General features: G+C 44.3%; 1 protein-coding gene across 2 annotated transcripts in view; it reads right to left on the bottom strand.

The window, feature by feature from the left end:
• Positions 1–20,983, bottom strand: part of LOC129828867 (neurabin-2-like) — a 25,781-nt gene extending 4,798 nt beyond the window's left edge. Inside the window, exons 1-5 of one of the 2 annotated variants that reach the window (XM_055890129.1) lie at positions 20,592–20,983; positions 18,859–20,456; positions 4,154–4,286; positions 3,705–3,825; positions 2,732–2,836 (exon numbers count right to left, since the gene is read on the bottom strand). In XM_055890129.1, coding sequence (XP_055746104.1) covers positions 2,732–2,836; positions 3,705–3,825; positions 4,154–4,286; positions 18,859–20,319 — 1,820 coding nt within the window. In that variant the 5' untranslated portion in view covers positions 20,320–20,456; positions 20,592–20,983. Of the gene's footprint in view, positions 1–2,731; positions 2,837–3,704; positions 3,826–4,153; positions 4,287–18,858 lie in introns of both variants that reach the window. The other variant, XM_055890128.1, reaches the window with a different exon arrangement.

The raw sequence follows: 20,983 nt of genomic DNA, 5'->3' as shown, positions 1-20,983 counted from the left end.
ATTTTGAAAATGGCTTTCTATGTGGACTGCAACAAGAGGAACCGCTATGATATGGTCCCTTAGCAAGAAGTTAAATAATCTGAATTATATAACCTCTCAACCTTGACCCAATATGCTCCGAGAGAGACGTGTTTTTCAGTGTAATACTCTCCTCAGCTATGTAAGAGGAATCGGAGTAGTTCAGAATGAGTACCCATAGTCAGTCAGTTATCAAGACCACCACAACATCCTTAGAATCCCCCCGTTAACTATCAGGTAATTAAATGCTAAACACAGTTCCCATCCTCATTCACCCATCCATTCCCATGGCTGACATTTTTATGAATAGGTCCAACTGACCGCCTGCCTGCCTCAACCCTTCCTTCCCCGTCTACTGATCTATAATGCATGAGCTCTCTCTAAAGTCACACAACACTAACAATTACACACACACACACAGGAACACCACACACTAACAATTACCCCCATAGCTCTACTGATCACTAGTTCCAGAATTATGAATGAATGAGCCTGTCTACGACAAAGCAGTGTTGGGGATTGAGGAACAGGCAGGCGACTCTGGTGCCCCATTCAGTCAGCCACAAATAGACCCCTCTGGCATTTAAGAATGATAATTGTGTTGATGCCTGCTGTGAGCATGATGGTGATGTTTTTATGCTCTTCCATGGTTCAAATGTGAGTTTCAGCTTTGTCTGTGGTTCTGTTGCTGTATCTCCGAAGGGAAGTTTTCACTTTTCATCATGGCCCCATTTGACCTCTGATGACTGACTACTCTGCATGCCCTGGTCTACACAGTATGTATGTGGGAGGATGTGGTCATTTAGACAGTCTTCTCTAAAGTCTAAAGCCGATGCAAAACTAAGAAGAAAATGTGTACAGAAAACCTGAACGGAGTCTGGCGTCACGCAGTACTACAAAGAAAATAGAGTAGGGATTAGAGTTGATGGGCCCAACTTTATACAGGGCCAAGTCATTTAACCTATCTGTATTCAAGTGTTTGAGAGAGACATCCATCAAGGCAACTCTATTCCCTCTCAGTAGCTAATTGTTCTCAAAGCAGTAGTAAACTCAGCAAAAAAATAAAATGTCCTCTCACTGTCAACTGCGTTTATTTTCAGCAAACTTAACATGTGTAAATATTTGTATGACCATAACAAGATTCAACAACTGAAACATAAACTGAACAAGTTCCACAGACATGTGACTAACAGAAATGGAACAATGTGTCCCTGAACAAAGGGGAGGGGTCAAAATCAAAAGTAACAGTCAGTATCTGGTGTGTCCACCAGCTGCATTAAGTACTGCAGTGCATCGCCTCCTCATGGACTGCACCAGATTTGCCAGTTCTTGCTGTGAAATGTTAACCCACTCTTCCACCAAGGCACCTGCAAGTTCCCAGACATTTCTGGGGGGAATGGCCCTAGCCCTCACCCTCTGATCCAACAGGTCCCAGACGTGCTCAATGGGATTGAGATCCGGGCTCTTCGCTGGCCATGGCAGAACACTGACATTCCTGTCTTGCAGGAAATCACGCACAGAACGAGCAGTATGGCTGGTGGCATTGTCATGCTGGAGGGTCATGTCAGGATGAGCCTGCAGGAAGGGTACCACATGAGGGAGGAGGATGTCTTCCTTGTAACGCACAGCGTTGAGATTGCCTGCAATGACAACAAGCTCAGTCCGATGATGCTGTGACACACCGCCCCAGACCATGACGGACCCTCCACCTCCAAATCGATCCCGCTCCAGAGTACAGGCCTCGGTGTAACGCTCATTCCTTCGACGATAAACGCGAATCCGACCATCTCCCCTGGTGAGACAAAACCACGACTAGTCAGTGAAGAACACTTTTTGCCAGTCCTGTCTGGTCCAGCGACGGTGGGTTTGTGCCCATAGGCAAAGTTGTTGCCGGTGATGTCTGGTGAGGACCTGCCTTACAACATGCCTACAAGCCTTCAGTCCAGCCTCTCTGCGGACAGTCTGAGCACTGATGGAGGGATTGTGCGTTCCTGGTGTAACTAGGGCAGTTGTTGTTGCCATCCTGTACCTGTCCCGCAGGTGTGATGTTTGGATGTACCGATCCTGTGCAGGTGTTGTTACACGTGGTCTGCCACTGCGAGGACGATCAGCTGTCCGTCCTGTCTCCCTGTAGCACTGTCTTAGGCATCTCACAGTATGGACGTTGCAATTTATTGCCTGCAGTCCTCATGTCTCCTTGCAGCATGCCTAAGGCACGTTCACGCAGATGAGCAGGGACCCTGGGCATCTTTCTTTTGGTGTTTTTCAGAGTCAGTAGAAAGGCCTCTTTAGTGTCCTAAGTTTTCATAACTGTGACCTTAATTGCCTACCATCTGTAAGCTGTTAGTGTCTTAACGTCCGTTCCACAGGTGGATGTTCATTAATTGTTTATGGTTCATTGAACAAGCATTGGAAACAGTGTTTAAACCCTTTACAATGAAGATCTGTGAAGCTATTTGAATTTTTACAAATTGTCTTTGAAAGACAGGGTCCTGAAAAAGGTTTATTTTTTTGCTGAGTTTAGTTGGTGAGGAAAAGAAACCTGCTAAAAAGGGAAAAAAGTGTTAACTAGAAGCCTCTGTAACATCAGAGTGTTGCATCAAAGTGTGCATCCCAAATAGCACCTTATTCCTTATATTGTGCACTATTTTTCACCAGAGCCCTATGGACCCTAGTCAAAAGTAGCGTACTATTGCCAAAAACATATCCTCACTTGACGGTGCCTGTGGTATTCCTGAGGACGGAGGCAGCGAAGGTCTGGGTGACCCCCACCAGACTGGTCCCATCCACCTCCACTATCAGGTCATTCACCTGGATCCTGGATGGAGAAACACAAAGCAGCACAACAACCTCAGCACCAGTCTTATAATATGCTTACTTTTTCATTCAACCTTTCATACAGGTGTAACGGCTTTCCTCTTCCTCTTCATCCGAAGAGGAAGAGCAGGGATTGAACCAAAATGCAGCGGTTTGATACGACATGATTTTTATTTAACAAGACGAAGACGAAACGAAATACACTTGAATAATAAACAAAATAACAAAACTGAGTAGACAGACCTGGACGACGAACTCACATGAAACACGAAGAACGCATGAACAGGAAAACTGACTACATAAAACGAACAAACAAACAAAACCGAAAACAGTCCCGTGTGGCGTAACATACACAGACACAGGAGACAACCACCCACAACAAACAATGTGAAAACACCTACCTTAATATGACTCTCAATCAGAGGAAATGAAAACCACCTGCCTCTAATTGAGAGCCATATCAGGTCACCCTTAAACAAACATAGAAACACATAACATAGACAACCCACCCAAACTCACGCCCTGACCGTCAAACACATACAAAATAACAGAAAACCGGTCAGGAACGTGACAACAGGTTTGTCTCGGAGATAGAAATCTGTTTTGCTAGCGAGACCTGCTCCCGCAAGGAACCGTAATGTGACCGAATTGACTCCCTTTATTATTCCAAACCTATTTGTGGATATAACATATGAAAAACAGCAAGCTAGACAGAGATGTGAATACTACTACTAGACATACAAGTTTGACTCATCTCACATGCTTCATTGCTTCTTAGATGTATTAAATCATGCAGAACCTGTTCAGGTAAGCCTGTCAGGAGTATAGATGGAAAAGCCGTAGATGAAGGCCACCATTTTGTAACGTACCTGCCATCCCGGTGCGCCGCTCCTCCATCGGTGACCGTCTTGACAAAGATGCCCAGTTTCTCCAGGCCCATGTCTGCCCCCGCCCCCATCCCAATGATACTGATACCCAGCCCATCCCCATCTGAGGACAGTGAGACAGTGAGAAAACAATAAAATCATCGTAATCCATGATGAAAATGAAATGCTCTTTTGTTTCATAATAGCTTTTTAAATCAGAATTCCCTCTTGGGAGAAGGGATAACTGGAAGGCCGATGTAGGGATGATAGATGCGTGCTGATTGAGTGAGGGGATTGATCTCGGATTGTCTCAAGAGAATGGCGATTACAACTCCACTTTACAGTACTGTGAAGAGGAGTTTTCTTAAGTGGGCAATCTGGAATGTTCTTTGTTGTTTTTCGAATCGCAGATTGCCACATTAAGGTTATGGGGTAAATGAGCTGAGGTGTACCTTTCTCCAGCTCGACGGGGAACAGATGGAGCCTCTCCACCCTCTTCTCCAGCTCATACTCTGCAGACGCAGCCATGGGGTCCACGTCCTCATTCCGACGGTCATAGTCCTCGTTGGGGTAGGTGGCAAACACCTGACAGATGAAGAGAACACAAAGTAGCTTATTACAAAACTGTTTAAACATAGTTTTTACTTAGGCTGGACATGTGTAAAGCACTTTGTGACAACTGCTGATGTAAACGGCTTTATAAAAACATGTTTTTGTTGTTGATAGATTTACTGATTGAGCAGTAGTTGCGGGTTTATCATTGAGTATGAGGATGTTTCTATCCGTGTTAGAAGAGGGCCTTAGTTCCATTATGTTCTGATAGGGTGGATGGAGTTGGGACACAGTGAAAAGGGTGACCACATAGTGTAATATACTGTCACATCATTCACCTAAAAAAATGGACACAAACCCTTTCCATCACCAAATTTGCCTCAGATAAAGCTTGTTTCAACTACCAAAATGCTATTATATTCAGGTAAGACCTCAAATCAACCCCGGTATAAAACCCAAGCCCCTCTCATAGAATAGATAGTGACCCATTTCAGAGCAGAGCTTCCACTTTAGCCCAGCTCCAACAGCATTCTTGCATCCCAAATGGCACCATATTCCCTACATAGTGCACTACTTTTGACCAGAGCCCTATGGGTAGTGCACTATATAGGGAGCTATTTGGGAATTAGCCCATAACAGTATACATAAGCACCTTCAGCATTCTAATGCAGTCCTGGCCACTGCAGCTGCCCCACACACACACACACACACACACACACGTGTCCTCTCTTTCTCGGCCACTGTTCTCTCTGGTCTTCCAGGGAGACTCAGGTCACATGTGCACCTCACATAACCACTCTCCTACTAAGCTACACAGGACCTGCTCTGTGCTTTACCCTCTCTTCTCTTTCCATCTCACTCTACACCCTCCCATTCGTATCCCTCATTCCTCTCCTCTTTTTCTCTCCGTCCCTCTTCTCTCCATCCCCAATTACCTCTTCTCTTTTCTCACTCCTCATTCCCAGTTTTTTTTTTTATCTCCCTCTTTTGCTTCTTCTCCTCACTCCCTCAGTTCCCAATATAACCTCTCATCCTTTAATCGTTTCCCTCCAATGAATAACCCTCCTCCTCTCGGTTACAACGGTCTTCATGTTTGCTACCTTTTGTCATCTGTTTGTGCCTGTCTCAGAGTAGTCAGTACACACACACACCTCTTTGCTTGTACAGTGTCATCTAAATCACATGGCTTCTGTCTCCGTAGCAACCACACAGTGAAGTGCTTGTCAGATTTGACATTGCCCTTATGATTTAATCAACCTGACTAAATTGACTATTTTCTGTATCTAGGTCTGTGCAGTTGAACACCCGGAAGAGCTCTTACATCAAAGCAGCCATTGTACAGTACATACACTGTTGACCACGCATCCTATGACCACGCAAATGCCACCTCAGAGCTACACATTTAGGCACACACACACGCACGTTAATGACTACCTAAACCAGTAAACCTCTGACTGGTGTAGACCAATGGCATGGGTTTGGCATATGGTCTAAATAGGTTGTGTGATTTAGGTTACCTTCGTATCTAGGCAGATTAGGATCATTTGGATTATAAACAGACAGAAAATATGTTTAGCCTTCGTGTGAATGGGGTTTTCAAATCTTACGCTACAAAGTCTGTACTACTGCTGGTATTCTGTTCTACCTGATAATTAACTACACCCCACCTGGTGTCCCAGGTTAGAGGGGAAGAATGAAAGAAAGCAGTGGAACTGGCATGGAGGTCCAGATTTGAGTTTGAGGGCATTAGCACATCAACAGTTAAAACAACTGAAAGTGGTCCCCCAAAGCTCTCTAACTGTCTACATCCGAAATAACACCCTATTCCCTATATAGGGCACTACTTTCGACCAGAGCCCTATTCTTGTCTATTTATTGTATCTGTGCCTTTGTTCTGTGTCTGAAGCAACACCATAGAGCTAATAGAATTGCCCTTAAGGGGACAAATCAAGTTATCTGAATTTAATTGAAAAGTAGTTCACTACATAGGGAGTAGAGTGTAATTTGGGATTTAGCCACTGTCTCAAATGGCAATTCGCTCCTTGAGTTTAATGACCACAGCTGGTGGCCCTTCCTGACCCCATTTCAAGGCCTTGTGACCAGAGACCAACTACAGTTCAGGCAGTATAGAGTATTAAAACATGTGTCAAAGGAAACAAGTCCCCTACATCCAGATGTGTCTGTACTCTGTACCACCTGCCTGTGTTGGACTGGGCTGCATCATCTGCCTGACTGACAAGGCAAAGACACACACACACACACTGACATGGCACACACACACACACACACTGACATGGCGCACACACACACAGAAAGCTAACACTTTCTCCTTCCAAAGTCAAGAGATTTACTTCTTCCTTATATGGGAGTATCCCACTAAAGGACAGACACTGATCATCTTACATGATGCTCTCATATCCTCCCTGTTTCCCTCCCTCCCTTCTGTACTGTATGTACGCACGCACACACACACACAGTCGATGAACCCTGGCTGAGCTGGGCGGGGCAGATAAGGTGGCATTGTGGCAGTCAATGAGCGACATGAGCCTGCCTGCCAGCCTTTCCCCCTTTCAGGAGACAAACATTGGGATTAAGGTGGGGGGCTGGGCAGGGGGAGGCTGGGGCAGGGCAGGGGGAGGGCTGGGGCAGGATACATGCTGCTGCTGCTCCAGTTGTGACAGATAATAGGTCACAGTGGCTAACAGATGGCCAGGAACAACCCTCCCTCCAACCCTCTCTGCCACCAACCGCCCTACAAAAGCTGTGTGTGCAGCCAGTAGCTAAACTAAGCTAACGCCTTCTGTTTGTGTCAGAACAAGGAAACCAAACAGGGAAACCGCTTGGAATGTTTCACATATTAAAAACCCCAGCAACACACAAATGACTAGGTTGGTACTATGGGAGGTTTATAGAGGCATGCCCTTATGCTATTATATATTTTTTCAACAATTACCACAATGGCTCCTAGGTTGCACCCTAAATGGCACCCTAGTCCCTATGGCCCTGGTCAAATGAAGCTTTGTTTCCTCTTCACTACCTGAAACATTGAGCATTTCCTGCCAATTGTGTCAAAACTAGGTTAATTACTCGAGGATTTGATCAACACAGTGTACATTGCCTAAATTCAACATACCTGGTCTTCCAGGTCAGTTAAATCCAAAACACGAAGTGCCTGCGGCACTCCAGGCCCAGGGTTGCCTACCCCTGAACTAGAGAATAGGATGCCACTTGGTACACAGCCCTTAGCTGGGAGGGATGTGGTTGGGTAACATTGTGGTCAACTGGTTACATCCTCCTAGTACCAGGTTTCCCGAACTCTGTACTCAGGACCCCTAAAGAATGCACGTTTTTGTCCTAACACTAGACAGCTGATTCAAATGATCATTATTTATTTGAATCAGCTGTGTAGTGCTAGGGCAAAAACTAAAATGTGCACCCCTAGGATTCCCGAGGACCGGGTTTGGGAAACGCGGTCCTAGTAGAAAGCAGTTTACCCTGTTCCTCCTTTTGTTGCTTTCCCCAAAAACAAATCAAAATCTGGCCTAAACCCAAGAGGCTATGTGGATGTGGTGTTGACGGGTGAGTTTAGTTGGTTTCTCACAACAGAAATAGCATGTTCCTCTCCACACAGTCTCTCCACAAGCTCAGCTGCTAACCTATTAACATTATCACTGGGGCGTTCCACACCTTTTTTTATTACACTCTTAGTCGCTCTTCCTATTACATTTTCTTTTTTACAAGATGTTAGTTTTCACTGTAAACTATTTGCTCTCCATGCATGGTAGAATCTCAATTGCATTTTCTTGATTCCTTTGCATCCTCTGTCCTGGCCTCCTCAAAACTTATTGGATGCAAAGGTCAGAGATCCCTCCCCTCTGACATTCTCATCCAATGGGTTTTGAGAAGGAGATGAGGAGAGTGGACGTGAGGAATCAAGGCAATGCAATCGAGATTCTCCCCATGTCCCATTGAAATGGCACTTTAGGTCAGAGCTTTCTTCAACTACCAAAGTAGAATTATGGGATGGAAAGTGATGAGATTGGTTGTCTCATGTGTTCTATTAACATCTTCATTCATAGTTCAGAACAGGCAGTCTATCTGCTACTTGCAGTCTCAGAGCATTTCATTTCAATGTACCGGATATCTGTTGCAATTAACCCACTAGATGTGTGATAAATTGGTTTCCGAGAGCTGGCTTGTAGCTTAATCAAACCACAGCAGCAACAAGCTCAGCAGAGACTTAACGTCCCTCCGAGAATCACTCAGGTGGGCCTACCGACAAAAAACACTCAATCTCCCACTTACTGTCCTGAAGACAATCAAACCTTAATCAAACCGCACAAACAATCTTAGCACGTATAACAGACTTAACGTCTCTCTGAGAATTAAGCAGACGTAACTACAACAAACACCTAATCCCACTAAGTCTCCTGATGACAATTGAACCTTAATTAAACTGCATAAACAAGCTAAATATAAGGAAGGGATACCTCCAACAAACAATCACAGTCAGTTCCAATGTGTTCGTCACCCCTTCCCCCTAATTCGGCAATGTTTGCAGATCTGAATGGTCTGGAAATGTATAAGCTCCGCATATACAGTACCAGTGAAAAGTTTAGACACACCTACTCATTCCAGGGTTTTTCTTTATTTTTACTGTTTTCTACATTGTTGAATAATAGTGAAGACATGAAAACGAATAAATAATACATATGGAATCATGTAGTAACCCCCAAAAATATAACAAATCAAAATATATTGATATTGAGATTCTTCACAGTAGCCACCCTTTGCCTTGATGACAGCTTCATATAAACTTGCCATTCTCTCAACCAGCTTCATGAGGTAGTCACCTGGAATGCATTTCAATGAACAGGTGTGTCTTGTTAAAAGTGAATTTCTTTCCCTCTTAATGCATTTGAGCCAATCAGTTGTGTTGTGACAAGGTAGGGGTGGTATACAGGACATTGCCCTATTTGGTAAAAGACCAAGTCCATATTATGGCAAGAACAGCTCAAATAAACAAAGAGAAATGACAGTCCATCATTACTTTAAGACATGAAGGTCAGTCAATGTGGAAAATGTCAAGAACTTTGAAAGTGCAGTTGTAAAAACCATCAGGCGCTACGATGAATCTAGCTCTCATGAGGACCGCCACAGGAAAGGAAGACCCGGAGTTACCTCTGCTGCAGAGGATACGTTCATTAGAGTTAACTGCACCTCAGATTGCAGCCCAAATAAATGCTCAAGTAACAGATGCATCTCAACATCAACTGTTCAGAGGAGACTGTGTGAATCAGGCCTTCATGGTTGAATTTCTGCAAAGAAACCACTACTAAAGGGCACCAATAATAAGAAGAGACTTGCTTGGGCCAAGAAACGCGAGCAATGGACATGAGACTGGTGGAAATCTGTCCTTTGGTCTGATGAGTCCAAATTTGATATTTTTGGTACCAACTGCAGAGTAGGTGAACGGATGATCTCCGCATGTGTGGTTCCCATCGTGATGCATGGAGGAGGAGGTGTGATGGTGCTTTGCTGGTGACACTGTCAGTGATGTATTTACAACTCAAAAAAGGCACACATAACCAGCATGGCTACCACAGCATTCTGCAGCAATACGCCATCTCATCTGGTTTGCGCTTAGTCAGACTATCATTTGTTTTTCAACAGAACAATGACCCAACACCTCCAGGCTGTGTAAGGGCTATTTGATCAAGAAGTAGAGTAATGGAGTGCTGAATGATATATTAATCACTTGTGAATGATGCCCAGTTTGTGTGCAGTAAGGCAAGAAATGTCACATGCCTCTTTTTTTCAAATTTTTCCAATCATAGTCCCCCACCTCATGTAGCCTAGCCAGTAGGCCTATATGTTTTGATAAGGTTTGAATCGCAACTAAAATGGCCAAATAACTTCTTAATTAAGCACATTAATCCGCTTTGCAACTGGTGTTGAGCCTGAACTGGCATACAGTTTGGGGAAGATAATTTTCACCATAAAAATGCACCTTTATAATAAAGCATTACATGAAAATGGTGTTTTCCCGCTAATTGATTGCATTTTGGAACATTCGCACTTATAGCCTACTGCCGTCTGCGGATTATTGTGCTTATAATGTGAAGAAATAGCCTAATAGTTTATCAACATTTTAACCTAAACGTTTTGATCGGTTGCATGAGCATCATTGCTTTTGAAAGTTTTTTTGATATGAGTAGTGTATTCATTTGGGATCTATCACATCCCACAACGGTCCCAGACTATGTTTGGAATATTATTTCTTGTAGGCTAGTGCTTTTGCTGTTCGTTAGGCCTACTCATCTTGTTGGCTGATGAAAAGTATAGGTGGACAGTCCTTCTAACATCTTCAATATGCACCTCGGAATTCGATAAGAAGGACGTGCGCAGTTGCGGCCCCGATGTGTCTGTCCTCACTTGTAGCTACTTCGGAGCTGAGATAGATGCCTGTGAGAAGACCTCAATCAAGTGACGGGTATTGGCTAATAAGAATTGAGATATCTGAGAGAACCATGTGAGTGAGAGGTGCTTCGGAACACGCAGCTGAAAGAAGGCAATTATAATTGTTATATTCAGCCCAAGGGCACAGCGTCCACTGGGCGCAAAAGGCATGGATTTGTTTAGGGGGCGTTATGGTCACACTAGGGGGATGCCGCCGGGAAATTCTAGGCATTATCAAGAGCTTGTCAAATTCTGAATGAGAGATTGATGAAGTGTGTGCAGGCTGTGAAAAAAACAAAGCAGAGCGCATGCCTTTCATGCAACTTTTCTCAAATCATCATTAGTCGCATCATGCAGCCTTAGAACATATTAAAAATCAAAACATATAGCCCAATGTTTGAATCACAACTAAAGTTGCATGAATCTCTAAATTAAGAATAGAGGAGAACCCATTTCTTTGTTAACCTCTCTGGGGTAGGAGGCAGTATTTTGACATCCGGATGAAAAGCGTGCCCAAAGTAAACTGCCTGTTACTCAGGCCCAGAAGCTAGGATATGCATATAATTGGTAGATTTGGATAGAAAACACTCTAACGTTTGTAAAAAAAACTGTTAAAATAATGTATGTGAGTATAACAGAACTGATATGGCAGGCGAAACCCCGAGGACAAACCATCCCCCCCAAAAAAATTCAGCTTACCACTATTTTCAATGGCTAGTATTTTAATAAGGCCAAGACTCCCAGATTGCAGTTCCTAGGGCTTCCACTAGATGTCAACAGTCTTTAGAAAGAGTTTCAAGCTGTTTTTTTTTTTTTTATGACCCAGAAATTGTAGTTTTTCTAGGTGGCTCCCATTTTGGCAGTAGTGTTTCCAGGCGCGTGGAGGAAAGCATGTTCTTTAATATTTATCTCCGGTAATGAACATACTATTATCCGTCTTAAATTGTATCGTTTATTTGCGTATTAGGATACCTAAGGTTTGATTATAAACGTTGTTTGAATTGTTTGGAAAAGTTTATTAGTAACGTTTGGGATTCATTTCGTATGCATTTTGATGGAGGGAAACTGAGTGGATTATTGACTGAAGCGCGCCAGTTTAACTGAGTTTTTATGGATATAAAGGACATTATCGAACAAAATGACCATTTGTGATGTAACTGGGACCTTTTGGAGTGCCAACAGAATAAGATCATAAAAAGGTAAGGCATTTTTTATATCGCTATTTCTGACTTTTGTGTCGCACCTGCCTGGTTGAAATATGATTAATGTTTTTGTATGCGGGGCGCTGTCCTCAGATAATCGTATGGTTTGCTTTCGCCGTAAAGCCTTTTTGAAATCTGACACAGCGGCTGGATTAACAAGAAGTTAAGCTTTATTTTGATGTATAACACATATTTTCAAGAATGTTAAATATTTGAAATTAGTATTTTTGGATTTCGCGCTCTGCAATTTCACTGGATGTTGGTCAGGAGGGACGTTACCGTCCCACGTACCCTAGTTAACCGCTCAACACAGAATAGCTGCATGTGCGCACTCCCTCAGATTTCATTTGGAGAAAACATCCTTTCTATTTTATGTTCAATTGTATTCTTCATACTATAAATAATATCAAATAATGCCACGGAATTCTAAGCAAATCTTGTCTGCTAAATGAACTAGTGTAGCCCACAGCCATATGGCATAGCCAGATCTGGACCTAACATAAGGACAACTCAGAGTATGCTATTCTGTTCTTCTGAAATATATTACATTTTCTTCATGTCATGTTTCTTTAGACTTGTCTAAAATAAATACATGGATTTATTGTGATGGTGTAGGCTATATTGATTTATTATACTTTTTAAAATGTAGATGTTCCAAAAGTCTGCATCAGTGGCTTGTAGGCTATGCGTGGAAGCCATGAGATGCTAAATGTTAACGGTCAATTAGCATGAGACCGGCAGTTATTTGCTTGACAATCACCTGCTAACAAAATGTCATGACCTCCACAGCTCTAGCTTCACATACAGAAACCGCACAGAGGCTGCATGCAGCAGGACTGTGGTGTGCATTGAGTTGGGTGGTGCAGCCCATAGACTGTATAATACGGTGCAGCCCAGCCAAAAAAAGTGGGACAGAATGACCTTGCTGATAATCTGTCTGGTCCCCCATCCCCCTCTCATGGGCAATGTGTGACTGGCCAATAGATTCACTTGGTAGACAGTGTGTGAGATGACTGGCCAATAGATTCACTTGGTAGACAGTGTGTGAGATGACTGGCCAATAGATTCACTTGGTAGACAGTGTGTGAGATGACTGGCCAATAGATTCACTTGGTAGACAGTGTGTGAGATGACTGGCCAATAGATTCACTTGGTAGACAGTGTGTGAGATGACTGGCCAATAGATTCACTTGGTAGACAGTGTGTGAGATGACTGGCCAATAGATTCACTTGGTAGACAGTGTGTGATATGACTGGCCAATAGATTCACTTGGTAGACAGTGTGTGAGATGACTGGCCAATAGATTCACTTGGTAGACAGTGTGTGAGATGACTGGCCAATAGATTCACTTGGTAGACAGTGTGTGAGATGACTGGCCAATAGATTCACTTGGTAGACAGTGTGTGAGATGACTGGCCAATAGATTCACTTGGTAGACAGTGTGTGAGATGACTGGCCAATAGATTCACTTGGTAGACAGTGTGTGAGATGACTGGCCAATAGATTCACTTGGTAGACAGTGTGTGAGATGACTGGCCAATAGATTCACTTGGTAGACAGTGTGTGAGATGACTGGCCAATAGATTCACTTGGTAGACAGTGTGTGAGATGACTGGCCAATAGATTCACTTGGTAGACAGTGTGTGAGATGACTGGCCAATAGATTCACTTGGTAGACAGTGTGTGAGATGACTGGCCAATAGATTCACTTGGTAGACAGTGTGTGAGATGACTGGCCAATAGATTCACTTGGTAGACAGTGTGTGAGATGACTGGCCAATAGATTCACTTGGTAGACAGTGTGTGAGATGACTGGCCAATTGTCCCTTACCAGTGAACCTGTTTGATCATACCTGGCCACAATGTGATGCATTACATCTCTCTGGCTTCCCTTGTGGTCCAAGTAAAAAGCCTCAATTTTACTAACGCTTGCAAACATACCTGCTAAATAAGTTTTCAACCCATTTCAATATCTAGTCAACAAAGTCTACTGGGCTATAATCACATCAAAGACAATTTTTGTATTCTTTATTTGTTTGAATTGCAGACAGTGTAAAAAAAACGATCAAATGTGTATTCATGACTGGAGCTAGCTCCGACTATTATGGGATGCCACTGTGTAGGCTGTAAATATTAATCAGAGAGGGGATTGGTGAAGAATGGACAGAGGTGGAAAGATAGTTGAAGAGGGACAAATGGGAATTCTGTTCCTGGTTGAAAGAGTGTATGTTGCAGATAGTTTTTTCTACACACATGGTACAAATTCAAAGGAGATTATAAAAAAATGATATATATATAATATACATACACACACACATTAAAATCGCTCCAATCAACATTAGGATCAATAATTCAAAGCATCTTGTACCAGGAGAATAGGAGAGAACAGTTATGAAATACAGTGATGTAAAACAGGAAATATAGAGTAAGGACAACAAAACAAATAAGAAGTGAGGAACAGGGGGAGCAGGTTCCTGTGTTTACAACAAGCAGACAGCCCCAAAGGAGAGGCCTATCTGTGGTAATTACAATGCTGCTATTTTCATCAACTTATCATAAAACAAGAGGAGAATGGTGACAGATGGAAAGAAAAAAAAGAGAGTGAGTGAGAGAAAGGAGGGTGTTAGAGTGAACAAAGCCAGTAGTGTGAACTGAACTTTACCCCAGCGATGCTGTTTGTGCCAGTTTGAGAAGAGAAAAAAAGAAATACATTTGACACAGACCCCAGTGGCTGTCACCACAACAACTCCTATGTGTGGGCGTCTGGGTGAGAGAGAGAGAGCGCAGATACGATGAGGGGGAAATAGTCACCAAAAAAAATGGCCAAGCACGGGTACTTCCTGTACCACCGAGGGAGAGAAAGACAGCGAGACAGAGAAAGACACACAGAGATAGAGACATTTACATTACATTTACATTACATTTAACAGTGAGATAGAGAAAGACAGCGAGACAGAGAAAGACACACAGAGATAGAGACAGTGAGATAGAGAGACAGTGAGATAGAGAAAGACAGCGAGACAGAGAAAGACACACAGAGATAGAGAGACAGTGAGATAGAGAAAGACACACAGAGATAGAGAGACAGTGAGATAGCAGTAGAAACAGCGAACGAAACACACAGAAGAAAAATACACACACAGAGACATTCAGCAACAACAAAAAAGCTAGTGACAATACTGTTTGACCAAAGTCCTGGCAGTCATTAAACCATGACATTTTAGCCACCAAATAAAGGGCCTTCAATTTGTCCTCCCTCTGACTCCCATGCATTCCCACTGTACCCATATCAATCTAAATAACAAAAGAGACTCTGATACAGAGTGAAGGACTATGTCAGTGTGATGGGAGGGTTTGTTTCAGAGGACAGCCACTGTTGGGTACAGTAGTACTAGACTGAACATATCAAAAAGACTGTGACGGTCAGCCACAAAGCGCTTTGAGATTTCTTGAACATAGAGCTTGGCGATATGGACAAAAATCCATATTGAGATAAAATTGCTTGAATTGATGCGATAACAATAAATAGAATGACAAGTTCTAACCTTCATCTGCAGCACAGTTTAACTTTCACCCAAATTAGCAAACAAATTTTGTTTAAAACTTCACATTTCTGTAATATATTGTAACGAACGATATCAGCAAAATGCCTGCGATAAGATGATTGGTGTCTATAATTTTCGGTTTACTTTCCGAGCTCTACTTGAACATATCAAAAAGACAGGGAGACAGTCAGCCACAAAGCGCTTTGAGTGTTATTTCTGTTATAAAAAGCGCTACAGAAATGCAATAGATTATTGTTATTGCTGTTGGGTACAAGCCCACAGCACAGACCGACCCACTCTGCTCTCTGTTAGGTCTAATGAGCTGTTGCTGCATTGTCACACCACGCAGATGGCGAGCCAATGTAAAACATTACATTACAGGAAGTCACAGTTTTCTCTTTTTGATACTCTCATAGGGTCACAACTTCTTCTACTGAAGTGATCTGGAATGATGGGTTATCATAACTGGTTGAAATATAACATATCTTATGAAATAGCCTACCCACTGGGCACAGATATCAATTCAACGTCTATTCCACTTTGGTTCAACGTCATTTCAGTGAAATGACATGGAAACAACATTGATTCAGTTGCTTCATTGGTCAAACATAATTTGACGATGCATGACGCTGTTCGAGAGAGAGAGAGAACTTCAATATGGATGGTCATGATAGCTGCAAGAGCTGTTTCAGTAGCTGCTTGAGCTGGCGCTGCATGTGTGAGTGTGGGACTTAATAGTATCAACGCACACTTGACTTGGCAGAGCTAGGGCTTCTCTCTCTCCATGTTAATGCTGGAGAACTCAGGGCAGTGAGACTGAACTGGGGTAGCAGAGAACAGGGCTACATACCAAATGGCACCCTATTCTCTACATTTTTTAAATATTTTTTTTTATTTAACCTTTATTTAACCAGGTAGACAAGTTGAGAACAAGTTCTCATTTACAATTGCGACCTGGCCAAGATAAAGCAAAGCAGTTCGACACATACAACAACACAGAGTTACACATAGAGTAAAACAAACATACAGTCAATAATACAGTAGAAAAATAAGTCTGTATACAATGTGAGCAAATGAGGTGAGATAAGGGAGGTAAAGGCAAAAAAAGGCCATGGGGGCGAAGTAAATACAATATAGCAAGTAAAACACTGGAATGGTAGATTTGCAGTGGAAGAATGTGCAAAGTAAAAATAGAAATAATGGGGTGCAAATGAGCAAAATAAATACATAAATACAGTAGGGGAAGAGATAGTTGTTTGGGCTAAATTATAGATGGGCTATGTACAGGTGCAGTAATCTGTGAGCTGCTCTGACAGCTGGTGTGTAAAGCTAGTGAGGGAGATACATACATAGTGGACTACTTTGACCAACGACCATTCCCTACATCTCCCATACTCAACTGGCGGACCAGAGTCTGGATCCGGACCTAGAACTGGGTCAATACAGACTGCGGGTCCCGACTACAACATGTAAATAAAATAATAATATTATTTGGGGGGGTGTGGCTCAGTCGGGCTTTGACCCCTGGTATCATATAAACACAAATAAGGCATGGAAAAATGCGTAGAATTGCAGGAACTCAGCTTTAAAACAGCAACATTTTCTCTCCGCCAACAAGAGGAGTGTTAACAGTTTGGGGTCACATGGGTTGCAAGGTGGGGTTTGTTACTATGCTGATAAATGACAATATCCATCTGGACCTTTACCACCTAGGACATTTTACTGACCGGACCTTCTCTAATATTATTTGAGTACTCCTGCACTGCATGAGGCACTACTTTTGACCAGAGCTCATTCCCTACAGTGGGCCCTGGTCAAAAGTAGTGTGCTATATAGGGAATAGGCTACCATTTGGGACACAACTCATGACAGAGCAGTGAGACTGAGCTGGGGGAGCAGAGAATCGTACACTGCTTCTTGGATCATTACACTTCCCAGTCAGTAGAGACACTGAATCAACTTCTCCCCTCCTAGCCCTGACATGGATGTAGCCTCCAGCTTATTACAGTGTCTACAATAACATACATCTATGTCTAGAATCATTTGTGATGGGCAACGATACGGAAAATCAATATCAGTTTCATTTTTTATTCAATATCCATATCGGTTTGTAGAAAATGCATTGCAAATGTGTGAATGTTCACTTCTCTGTGAAATCCAGATAACTGTTGTGGATTGCCCATTGGGATCGGTGTTCTGGTAGCATAAACCTACCTAACGAGTTTGAATAAAATGGGAAGCCATCTCCAGTATATGGCCCATAAGCAGGCAAGTAAATATGCTAAGTCTGGAAAAAGGAGGCTACAGCCATATCAGGATTATAATGCTGAGAGAAATCATCAATATTACTTCTTCCTCATGTAGCAAAGTACTGTAACTTACTAAAGCACATGGGAATGAACCAACCACTAACATAACTCAACCGTTCTACTTCTTTGGATTTGAATGGCAGTGTACTCTTTTTAGGTGCATTACCGCCATCCATATATAACCAACCACTGCACTGCTGTTGACCTTTTACAAGTATAGCCAGTCAGAATATCCCAACACACAATAAGCAGCTACGCTAATTATTCTGCCTCTTTGTTCCTCCCTAACAATTATTTACAGACACAGAGAAAGAGAGACCTACTGAGAGACAGAAAGCATTTTAGAGGGAGCTACAGAGAGAGCTACAGAGAAGAGAGCGAGAGCTACAGAGAGAGAGAGAACAACAGAGTGAGCGCTACAGAGATCTACAGAGAGAGAGCAACAGAGAGAGAGCGCTACAGAGAGAGCTACAGAGAGAGAGAGCTACAGAGAGCTACAGAGAGAGAGAGAGCTACAGAGAGAGAAAGAGAGAGAGAGAGAGAGAGCTAGAGAGAGAGAGAGAGAGAGAGAGCTACAGAGAGAGAGAGAGCTACAGAGAGAGAGAGAGAGAGAGAGAGAGCTACAGAGAGAGAGCCACAGAGACAGAGAGAGAGCTACAGAGAGAGAGAGAGCTACAGAGAGAGAGAGCTAGAGAGAGAGAGCTACAGAGAGAGAGCCACAGAGAGAGAGCCACAGAGACAGAGAGGGAGCTACCGCTAGCTCCCACTGCATTTCAGATAAGGATCTACAGACTGGTTCTTTCAGGGCCATGTCAGCTGCACAGTGGGAATGCAGGCAGGCAGTGGCAACTGGCTGGGAACAAGGCTACTGGCACAGAGGGAGGGGGCAAGGGGGAGAGGAGGCAAGGGGGGAAATGACTAAGCATATAGTCATGTATGGCGTGAAGGAAATCCGTGGTAGTGTCCAAGTCAAACACTACTACAAAAGGACTGGTTGTAAATATGGAAGCCTGTGACGTGTAAATATAACTGAATGCAGTGCAATGGTGTGTACGTGACCATGTATATTCTATTAGTGTGTGAGCTCACCTTGATAGGTCCCGTGCTGAAGCAGATCTTCCGGCTGGGGGGAGGGTCCTCCTCTTCAGGCAGCCCAGGTTTCTCATGACAGCTGGACTCAGGCTCATACGGCTCATCTTCATCCTCCTCTTCCTCATCCCGCTGGCTCCCTCCAGAGTCCTCCCCCACTGCGCTGTATGTTCTGATATCCACCTGTTCTCCCCCTGACTGATCCTTTACAGTTCTCTCTTCCCCCTCCTCCGCTGTACCCCCCTGGCCCATCACTCCATCTCCACCCTGCCTCCCTCTCTCACTGCTAGTGCCCTTGGGAGAGGTCTCCCTCACCTGGGCCTCGCTCTCTGTACTGTTCTCCCCATTCTCAAGAGAGATGTGGTGGATGTCAGCTTTCACTAATGTGCTGCTGGGCTCCTGGTCACTAGAGTGATCCTCAGACTGGCCTTCAGCTTTGGCCTGGGTTCCAGTCTTATCCCGGCCCTCTTTGGGCTCGGGGAGTGTCGGACCACTGTGGCCTCCATTCTGCCCTCCGTTCAGGCCATCGGAGGATGAGGGGGCAGCCTTAGCCCTGAGGCTTCTGGGAGGCCCATCCAGGTCCCTCTGGCTGCGCCCCCCACCACCCTCCTCCTCCTGGCTGGCTGTTGGGAGGGCAGAAGCACGGTTCGCCCTCTTGGAGATGATTTTGGAGTTGAGCTGCACCCCCACCTTGGTGCTGACCCCCCGGGAGGGCAGTGGAGGGGTGGAGGAGAGGCGGTGCAGGTTGTTGCGGAGCTCAGAGGCCCGCTCGAAAACAGCACTGAGCTGGGAGACGGTGGGGGACACGGCCTCGGTGGTGTCCAGGCTGTCCAGGGATTCTGTGCTGCCGTTGAACCGGGCCACCACGTCCAGCCTGCCATCATGGAAGCCCAGGCCAGAGGTCCGCTCTGTCTTCAGCAGGACCCGGTTGGTGGCAGCGGCCTGCTTCTCCCGCTCCAGCTGCTGTGCCGCCTGCTGTTGTTCAAAGATCTTCCGTGTCTCTTGCAGCTTTGAGTAGCTGGGTGATGAGGCTAGGGGAGCCTGCCCGTTCTCTTCTTTGGCATTGGGGTTGAACCGGTTAACCCGCTCTGAGACAGTGGATCCCAGCTTCAGCAAGGCGCTGTGGTCCACATTCTCATTCAGGCTACCGGCTCTGGGGAGGGAGAGACGCACTCTCTCAGTAGTCTTCTCCAGGTCCTCCCCTCCCTCCCCCTCCCCGCCGGGAGATGTGCTCCCTGGGCCTTGCATCTGCTGAAACATGTTCTTGATACGGTGCACGTTGGAGCCGTAGCTCCGGCGGCCGCGGGGGCCTTCCTGCATATAATCGCCATTTGCAGCATTGTCCTTCACAGGCTTCAGCGCCTGTATCCCCGCCTCGTATGCGTTCCGGTGCGGGGATGGGCTCCTCAGCGTCGAACCAGAGCCGGTGCTCTTGGAAGATGAGGTATCGGTCTTCATCATGATCAGTCAAGCTTCACAACGGCTGCTCAGCAACGGCATCTCTCCCTTTCTCTTCCTCGGTTGTCAGCACAAATCGGTCCGTTCTCACCAACAGTCAATTCAGTTGGGGAGACGGTGAAGCTACGTGCCGACTAGAACTGAATAGCAGGAGAATAAAAAACTAAGGTTATTGTTTTAGGCCGCATGCATCCAGTATCCCAATCCTATGGAATGGAGGAAAGTGAAAAACGATGCATTCATTAGTCGAACTCGCTAGTAATTAAACCACCAACCTGACGAAAAACCTGGAGAAAATGCCCTGGTTACAAAAACAGCACTGCAGAAAACTAGAACAGTAACCCAAAGAACGCTGGATTTTCCACTGACGACAGATTTATTCAGTTTAATCCCTTTTCAAGAGCAGCAGCATCATCATCATTTTGATCTCTTGATTTTCTGAACTGCTGATTTCTGTCTCTGGGTCCTCCTCGCTCGCGTAAAAGCAGACTGCTACTGAGGATGGGACGAAACTGGGTCATAGCACCGTTCGCGTTCACTCTACGTTTTTAGTCCTTGAATATTAGCCTAGTGATAATCAATATATGTGAAGGTCTACTCCATACACGAGTTCTATATAATTACAATTATGATATCAAGTAGACGAGTCAAATAAACAGAAATCTTC

This window comes from Salvelinus fontinalis, chromosome 30, assembly GCF_029448725.1.
Source record: "Salvelinus fontinalis isolate EN_2023a chromosome 30, ASM2944872v1, whole genome shotgun sequence".
In the NCBI taxonomy this organism is placed as follows: Eukaryota; Metazoa; Chordata; class Actinopteri; order Salmoniformes; family Salmonidae; genus Salvelinus; species Salvelinus fontinalis.
This window is presented reverse-complemented; position numbering and strand designations above follow the sequence as displayed.